Genomic DNA, 9,563 nt, shown 5'->3' on the forward strand with positions numbered 1-9,563 from the left:
TACCTTAAACACTAATGCCAGATTTAGTTCAAAAGTATTATGGTCACTTTACTATATTAATTTCTAGCACATCTTTCAGCACTGAAACTAAAGGGGAGTGGATCTAGCTTAGATCTCCACTCTAGAATGAAAAAGAAATAAACTATCTGGTTGTAGTATACAGTAAAATTCATTAGCCTTGAACTCACAGGATCTTTACAATAGAGCGGTATATCTCTGAGACTAATGAACATCTGATGCATTACCCTGATCTGTTGATTAGTAACTGACTTAGGAGCACTGACACAAAGAATTATACATGTGCACACCCAATCATAACCTTCTTTTAAAAGTCTGTTTATATATTTCTTTGGTCATCAAACCCCCAAGAGTAACTCAGAAACATCAGAAAGAAAGACTGCACCAGATGGATGGATTCAATCAGGGAGACCATGGGCCTGAATCTGGAGGACTTAACCAGGACAGCAGAGGATAGAGGGTCTTGGAGATGTCTCCTGGATCGCCATGAGTCAGGGCCAACTTGAGGGCAGTTAACAACAAGAACAAGAGCAATAAGCATGGCAAGGGACAGATGGTTGGATCCACTTCTGCAGTTCTGATGTTAAGTTTGCTGTTCACCATGTTTCATATGTTGACTCACATTTTCCAAACTTAAATCTTACAAAATTGGCACAAACACCAACATGATTTAGAAAATCTGATTAGAAGAAGAAGAAAGCATTATCTTTATTTGTTTAAAACATTTTCTCTCCAATCTTTATCATCTGTAAGCTGCTCTGAGAGTCTTTGTGGCTGACAAGCAGGGTATAAATATAGTAAATAAATAAATAAATAGCATCTCAGCATAGCCAGCAATATAAACAATTTAAAATAATTCAAGATTAAAAGCCTGAATATAAAAACATATTAAGCATATTTGGGAGTTGTAGTCCAAAAAAGTATAAGTTCCAGCAACTGGAATCAGCTTGGAAATGAAGTAACAGTAATTAGAGAAGGTGATAATGCCTTCTTTCTCTTCTCCTCATAGTCTTTTATAGTAGTACAGACATACTTTTCAGCAGAGAGCCAGTCTGGTGTGGTGGTTTGGCTCAAGACCTGGGTGTTTTTTTAAAATTTATTTAGGCATTTATATCCCGCCCTTCAGCCCTAATGGCTCTCAGGGCGGCTTACAATATTATTTTTAATCAGACAGTTCCCTGCCCTCAGGCTTATAATCTAAAAGACACGAAACAAAAGGAGAAGGGAATGATGGAGGGAAAGGGGATGAGGTCCAGTGCTTCTTCTCTCCCTCTAAGGCCTGGACCAAGTCAGATGGATTGGAGGTGTTACCCATGCTGGTTTCATATAAATTTTGGAATCAATGATAACCCTTGGATGACCCCTGGCCAGACTCCTAGCTTGACCGCCATTACTGGCAAGGCGACAAGACATGTACACATTCCTTAGAGAAACAGCCACATTAACATCTTAGAAGGTCTGGGATGTCGCGTGAAGGGATTATCTTAAGCCAGGAAGAGTAAAATATTTACCTTCCCCGGAGCTATCACCCCTCCTCGAGTCTGTTGTCCGAACAGCTTAAGTCATAGATATTATCAGACCCAGACATCCAGGTGAAAGAAAGCAATTAAACACCTTTGTTCCAATCACCAAAACTCTCTGCCCTCAGGCCAGATTTGGCCTATAAAAAGTCCCCACTTTTGCTGCTCAGGGCGCCATTTGCAAGGTCTACTTACTCCACGTCAGTCAGACCTCTGTTTTTGGTAGCCGGCATTTCTGCTCAAACCCAGGTTGCGGAGCAGATCTGTCTCACTGTCCAACATCCCATTCGCTTCCCGGAGGAAGACTACATCTTGGTGAGTATACCATTAGCAAAGCCTAAACATCTTTTCCACATTTCCAACCTTTCTTCCTGAGCCTTGAATGTGTGTGTGTGTGTGTGCATTGTGTGTGTGTTCCCCCTTTTTTTGTTCAATAAAGTAGACATTTAGTTATTAATATCCGTCTCAGCTTTATTTATTGGGATCCCCTGGTCTTCTCCGTATACACATCGGGAGACGATCTTGGTGGGCTCTTGTAGCCAGCCCCCTCTTGCATTATTTGGACTAATAACAACATAATAAAATTCCCCTAACAGACCCTTGGCTACAGAGGGAGGGCTCTTCCTTTTTCCAGGCTAGTCCTGATGGAGCTGGACTTGCCTGGCAAACTCCCTCTCAGGCCGGCGGATGGCAGTTATGGAGGGCGGAGTCTCCTTCCTTCAGGCTTAGACCTGATGGAAGTGGACTTGCCTGGCCAACTCCTTCTCAGGCCGGCAGATGGCAGTTGTGGAGGGCGGAGATCTTGAGGGTTCAACTCAAGATCAGGGTTTGATTTCCCACTCAGCCATGAAACCCAGTGGCAAAGGGGAAGACAGTGGCAAACCTCCTCTGAACAAATCTTGCCAAGAAAACTCTATGATATGATATGGTTTTAGAGTCACTGTAAAGTAGCAATGACTTGAAGGCACACAACAAAAACAGCTGTTCAGTATGTGTGGCTGCCTCCTTCTGCAGCGTTTTGCCAGCAAGGGTAATGTGCAGGGCTTAAATTACAGTGGTGCCTCGGGTTACGAAATTAATTCGTTCCGCCATTCCTTTTGTAACCCGAAAATTTCGTAACCCGAAAAGGCTTTCCGTTAGCACTGGAAAGCCTATAGCTGCACTTTGCAGCATTTGAATTTCGCGCCGAAATGAATTTCGTAACCCGAAAAATATTTCGTAACCCGAAACAGTTTTTGCCAATCCAACTTTTTCGTATCCCGGAAATTTCGTAACCCGATCATTTCGTATCCCGAGGTACCACTGTATTGGGAGAGAGTAGGGAAGATAAACAGGGACTTAATGATATCCACAAATGACACTCCTTGAGTCTTCCAATTTTAAAGCATTACCCCCCGATTCCTATCCTGGCAGCCTTCTTAACAATGAGAAAACCAACCTACACAAAAGGCCCTATGATGAACGACTTAGGGAGCTGGGGATGTTTAGCCTGGAGGACAGAAGGTTAAGAGGTGATATTATAGCCCTGTGTAAATACTTGAAGGGATGTCATATTGAGGAGGGAGCAAGATTATTTTATGCTGCTCCAGAGAACAGGACCCAGAACAATGGATGCAATCTGAAGGAAAAGAGATTCCACTTCAACATTAGGAACTTCCTGACAGTAAGGGCTGTCTGACAGTGGAACGCACTCCCTCTGACTGTGGTGGAGTCTTCCTCCTTGGAGGTCTTTAAACAGAGGCTAGATGGCCATCTGCCAGGGATGCTTTGATTTGGATTTCCTGCATGGCAGGGGGTTGGACTGGATGGCCCTTGCGGTCTCTTCCAACTCTATTATTCTGTGATTCTGTGATTCTGAAAGAAGCTGGAGGTCCTTCAACCCACCCACCCCCAGCCCCACAAGCATGATAATTTGACCCTGTGCCATAGGAAAGCCAAGTAAGAAGAAAAGACAATGGACTCAGTGCAAGGTAAAGCAGATTTTTTTTTTTTTCATCTAGGAGAGGTTTCTTATATGGTCCTTCTCCTTGACCTGGAATTGTACAGTGGAATGTCACTAGGTTTTTTTTTTTTTTGTGTCAGTTTCTGCCAAATATTAGCCTTATAAGCATGACAAGCAAATAATGCACTTCATTCTAACACATGGCACAAATACTATCATGTTTAATTGGCCAGGAAACAAAAGTGTACAGAATGAATGTGGACATTGGTTACAGAATGTAGCAGCAACTATCTCCTTAATACACTTTACCTCCTGCCTGTGGCTTTAAGTAACTCACTCAGAACAGTGGAGATGTACAACTATCCACAAAGAATTCTTATATTCATTAGATCATGCATGGGTTATGATATTTGTTAGATATTTGTAAAAAAATATGTTTGAAGTTGTTTGCTTTAGAACTGAAATAGCAATCCTATACACCCATGTTGGGAGTAAATCCCATGACTGACCTTATGCATAGCATTACAGATGTATGCTAAGCATGAGTCAGAAAACAAGAAATGGCATATAGCAATGCATATAATTCCATTAGCTGTAAATGATTTATCACCCATTTTGAATGTGTACTTAATAGCGCAGGGCTTTATGATGCAGATCTTTAGTGGATTATGACTCAGTTTAATCCATGGGTGAATCAGGTTCTATTCTTAACAGCATGTCTTTTATTTAAAGCAGGAGCTTCAGCAATCTTGTTCTACTAAGTAAGATGATTGAATCTTTATTTTGATCCTAACCTTTGTATCACTTCTGAAGTTTCAAAATGACAAATATTCCAGTCTTACAATTTTGCTACTGGGCTACAAAGTATTTTAACCCAACACCAAGTAGACTAATGCAAATGTTCAAATATGAGATTTATAAAGGATTTGAAGGACTAAATCTAATTGCTGGTCCTAACTAGAGTAAATCCACTAAATCACTGGCACCTTGGCAAGTCAGCACTTATATAAGTTCCACTGATTTGTCTGTCCTATTCCAATTGAAATCAACAGTTGGATTTCACTCTACCACATAAGAAAATATCTTTTTAACTGTCCAGAATTTCAAACAGAAAATAAAAAGTAAATTAAAAACTATTTAAAATGTTTCATTTTGTGTAGGCTCATATGGCATATTTATTCACTTAAAAAAAAGAGAGAAGCAGACTCATTTAAAATGTAACTGCACTTTATATTAGAATACATATTACTATGTAACACATTATGGTCACTCTTTAGGTGCTGCCATGACATTGATTAAATCCTGAGCTTTGTGCAGTAGAATATGGAATATGAAGCCCAGGAAAAGTCAGAAAAAATAAAAAAAGATCAGAACTTCAGTATGTTAATGTTAAATTTGAAACCATGTAAGCACTGACTTACTTACCCTTCACAGAGCTAAACGGACCAGTGTTCTGACTCAGTATATAGCATTTTCACATGCTACTCAAGTGAAGGGGGCATCATGCATTGATGAAATAATAAGACCAGACCTACCACCTGCCACTGGGGTTCCTGTAACCACACTTATTAATAAGAACATCTATTGTTGTTATGGAAGCTCTCCACATCTGTAGAAGGATTCATGTGAATGCTGTGCTATATGTTGGACTTTGGACAATTATCAGAACATGGAGAGTACTGTTACCCTACATCCGTGGTTCCCAAACTGTGGGTTGGGACCCCTTTGGGGGTTGAATGACCCTTTCATGGTGGTCGCCTAACACCATTGGAAAACACCTATTTAATTACAGTTATGAAGTAGCAACAAAAATAATTTCATGGGTTTGGGTCACCACAACATGAGGAACTGTATTAAAGGGTTACGGCATTAAGAAGGTTGGGAACCACTGCCCTACATCCTTCTTGCTAGATATGGGGTTTCATAATTCATATCTAGCATTAGGCATGTTTTAAGAGCTCACAATGGCCTGTGTAAACTAGCAAGTTACATGTGTAAGGAATCATGCTGACAGGGACGTAGCTAGGATTTTAGGAAGCGGGGGGTCCAGACTAAGTGCCACCATTATAATGGGGCTTGGGTGCGGCGGCGCAGCAGCACACACCATTCATTTTTCTATGGAGGGGGGGGTCCGGACCCCAAGAACCCTCCCCCCTTGGCTACGTCCCTGATGCTGACTTGAGGACATATGTGAGATCCAGATAGGAATAAAATAAATGCTGAACGGGATGGCTGATCACCTTCACATTTCCTCTTGTAATGGAGACAAAGGGAGTCCCATCACAAAGCAATCAAAGAACATACCCTTCACCTCATCTCATGCTGTGTTTCTATTCACCCTTCCTGTCCAAGCATCCAGGGGTTGTCCCAGATGTATTCAATGTTTTATTACTCTGGAGTTAAAGGAGCAGCATTTTGCCATTCCTGTTAGTGTTGGGGAAAGGCTGGATCAAGGCTGCAGCAGTTAGTTGCTGCGGCCCCAATAAGGCGCTGAAAGGGGTGGCAGCAGGTTACTCCAAAGGAGTGGTCTGTTTAGCCCCTCAGCGTACCACCTTATTGTAGTTGGCATCAAGCTCAATAACAGAAAGATTCACTTCTGGAGGAGCTGAGGTTGAGGAAAATTGCAGGAAACCACAGTTAAACACCTGCTAGCAAAATTTATTAAATTTAAAATATATTTAACAATTTTTAAAGTAGGGTGTGTTCTGCTTATTGTTTTTAGGGAATGTAATATTGAATATTAATGTGAAAAATGTGTATCATCATTATCATAATTTACTTACATAGTTCCATCAGTATATATGGCACTTTACAAGTAAAGGACAACAAAATACTGTATGTAAGTCCAACCTTTTTCTGCCTCTTTATACATGTTACAGTATTTCTCAGAACTTCCCATTTTAAATAGACAATTCCCACTTAAACAATTGGTAAATCTTTAGTGGCATATTACAAATATTACAAGTTGACTCTCCCTTATCTGAAATGCTTGGGACCAGAAGTGTTTTGAATTGCATTAACTATAATCTAATATGCACCAAATAACATCATATAATTAAACCTATATTAATCAGTATCAATATTTAAAGATTAAACTTGATTTTTAATATCTTTCAAATGTGATTAAATTATGTTTGCTTTTTAGTTTAAGTACCTACAATTACCATCTGTTCAAGTAATGACGAAGGGTTTAATTTCTCTCTCTTTATGTTTGCTTCAGACAATGTGAATAGTGTCATTCTGCATCATTTCATCATGAATCAGAAGATAAAATGGCTGTAGAAGAATGGCTAATAGTAGATGATGCAGAACCTTTGTTATTGGTTAGACATCTTGTGAACCATAAAATCTTCCTCTATATCATAAAGTTTATTGGAAAACTTTACACTGGCTCAAGTGCAGAACTTCACTTACACTGCTCAGTGACCCTTCGTAAACCCTGATCGACCAGTTGTGGGGAACTGAGGGGGGGGGGAGAGGAATCGAGAAGGACTCTTTCCCTGTTGAATTTCTGCCTGTAGTGCAAATTGTAAAAGCAGGGACTCAAAACACCCCGCAGGATGTGTGGCAAGCCCTCTTCCTCGCAGAGGAGTTTTCCAGCAGGGTGACCAGATGTCCCAATGGCAAAGGAGGACAAGGCACTGCAAAATGTAGGATACTCAAGTAAGATGTAAGACATTAATTACACAATAAAACCTAAAAACACTCCAGAAGGTTATCACACAGGAGGCATCCCATGCAGAAATGGGATTTAAAACAGGATTTAACCCCCCCACAAAAAACTTAAGACGGCATGCAAAAGTGCAATCAATTTTCAGACACATCAGAGGTAATGCAACATTAAACTGACTAGAAAGTGGACAAAACATGATTCTTTTTTACCTTTAGGATTTTCCAGAAGTAAAAAGAATCCTGCTTTGTCTACTTTCTGGCCGGGTTAATGTTGCATTAATGCACCTTAACAGCGATGCATCTGAAAATCAATTGCGCTTTTGCATGTCTTTTTTATTTTCTGTCTGGGTTAATGTTGGGTTAACCTGGATGTCATCTGATAATAAACCCGCCTTTGCGAAGTTTTTTCCCCACTTTAAATCATTTTTGCACTGGATCCCTCCTGTGTGATAAACTCTCTAGACAGATAAATCCATGCTCTCCAAATGGAGGATGTTTTCAAAGATATGGGCCTGTTTAGTCTGTAGGATCAGTATGTGGAGAGATCTTGCAGCACCTTTGAAACTAACTTGTTACCATGTACTAATATGTATTATATTTAATGATTTTTGTAGAATGTACACCATAGGCAGGTTTATTTTATATGTTTTAATTGATTGTATGTACAGCGCTGTGTAAATGTACAGCACATTATCAATAAAGCTTCATAATAATAATAATAATAATAATAATAATAATAATAACAACTGAAAGAAAGAAAAGTTGGCAGCATGAGCTTTCCTAGGCTTCAGTCTGCTTCCTCTGGGAAAGCTCCTGCTGCCAGCTTCTTCCTTTCAGTTAGTCTCAGAGGTGCTACATACAAGATCTCTCTAGACACTATTTAATGAGTTTTGTAGAATGCATGTCATAGGCAGGTCTATTTTATCTATTTTGATATTTTCCTAGACTGAAGTCTATGTGTGTATGTATGTATATATGTATGTACAGCACTATGTAAATTTACAGCATTATATAAATAAAGCTTAATAATAATAATAATAATAATAATAATAATAACAACTGAAAGAAAGAAAGATGTTGGTAGCATGAGCTTTCCTAGGCTTCAGTCTGCACTCAAAGGTGGTACATACAAGGGCTGCATCCACACTGAAGAAATAACCTGGTTTGGCATTGCTTTAACTGCCCTGTCTCAAGGTTATGGGATCCTGAGAGTTGAAGTTTGTTGTGGGGCCCAGAATGGAACCCCACAAATTCCAACTCCCAGAATTCCATAGCCTTGAGCCAGGGCAGTCACAGCGGTGCCAAACCGGGTTATTTCCAGTGTGGATGCAGCCAAGATCTCTCTATATACTGATCCTACAGACTAACAGGGCTATATCCTTGAATCCTGCGAGTGTTGGACTGGGGACATAGGAGATACAGGTTCAAGTCCCTAAAGAAATTCACCTTTTGTCTACTTCCTCAGATGGATTGAGAAGACGTTTGAGGGGTTTCTTCCTGGGCAGAAACGGAGGACATGTCCTGGAAAAGGAGGACCTCTGGTCCCACATCAGTGGGGGGGGGCAGGAGTGGGGAGAGGGAGGTTGAGCTTCTGCTTGTTGACTCTCAAAGCAGGGAAGCCAAGCCCCAGCCAGGCTGCCTGGCAGCAAGGCCTCCTCCTCCTCCTCCTCCTCCTCTCTGCAGAGGAGCTCTCCATCCAGCCTCGGAGGTCAGTGGAAAGGAAGGACTCCTCGGGAGCGATTAGGCGACGACAGCTGGCGGCCAGAGAGCCTGCTCTGGGCGCCCTTAAGCTCTGGCGAGGCGGGGGAGCAGAGGAGGAGAAGCAGCAGCCCCTCTGCCCCTCCGCTGCCCTCTCCTCCCTCAGCAGCCAGAGGGAAGAAGCAGCAGGGCTCCTCCACCTCGGAGCAGGTGAGAAGAAGAGACAGCTCCTCTGCTCCTCTGCAAGGACGCCAAGCACAGAGGCAAGCCAGCTGGGACCTCTTTCTCTCTGGCCACATCCAGCCTCTCGGAGGGGCGAAGGTGGATCCCGCCCAAATGGTGACCATGGTGACCAAGCTGGTGCACTACCTGCATCTCAGGTAAGGCCCTTGGGGTTCCCCCCATCACCTCCCCCCCCAAGCCTCCCAGGAGGTCCTCAGATGGAGGGCGACACCAAAGGAAAGGGATCCCACCTGAGCAGAGCTGGGAGGCTTGGGCTTTTCAGACAGAGTCCAGGGAATCCCAAACTTGGCTCCTCCAGGGACTTTTTTTTCTGGACTTCACTTCTCCAGAATATTCCTGACTTGGTGAAGCTGCCTGGGGCTTTGGGGAGGTGAGCTCCTAAACACCAACTAGGGGAGGAGGCTGATGCTGATACTGACGTATTATTATTATTATTATTATTATTATTATTATTATTATTATTATTATTA

At 41.7% G+C, this 9,563-nt stretch overlaps 1 protein-coding gene and 1 long non-coding RNA gene across 2 annotated transcripts in view; one reads left to right on the top strand and one right to left on the bottom strand.

Annotated features, from left to right (window-relative positions):
• Positions 1 to 6,051: 6,051 nt before the first annotated feature.
• LOC121919246 overlaps positions 6,052 to 9,563 on the bottom strand; it is a 20,845-nt gene continuing 17,333 nt past the window's right edge. Inside the window, exon 3 of the long non-coding RNA XR_006101421.1 lies at positions 6,052 to 7,121. This is a non-coding gene — a long non-coding RNA (uncharacterized LOC121919246). The remainder of the gene's footprint in view (positions 7,122 to 9,563) is intronic.
• The window catches only part of ARHGAP18 (Rho GTPase activating protein 18), a 137,802-nt gene continuing 137,272 nt past the window's right edge, over positions 9,034 to 9,563 (top strand). Inside the window, exon 1 of the mRNA XM_042445642.1 lies at positions 9,034 to 9,230. Within this exon, the coding sequence (XP_042301576.1) occupies positions 9,187 to 9,230 (44 nt within the window). The 5' untranslated portion in view covers positions 9,034 to 9,186. The remainder of the gene's footprint in view (positions 9,231 to 9,563) is intronic.

This window comes from Sceloporus undulatus, chromosome 1, assembly GCF_019175285.1.
Source record: "Sceloporus undulatus isolate JIND9_A2432 ecotype Alabama chromosome 1, SceUnd_v1.1, whole genome shotgun sequence".
Classification (NCBI taxonomy): Eukaryota; Metazoa; Chordata; class Lepidosauria; order Squamata; family Phrynosomatidae; genus Sceloporus; species Sceloporus undulatus.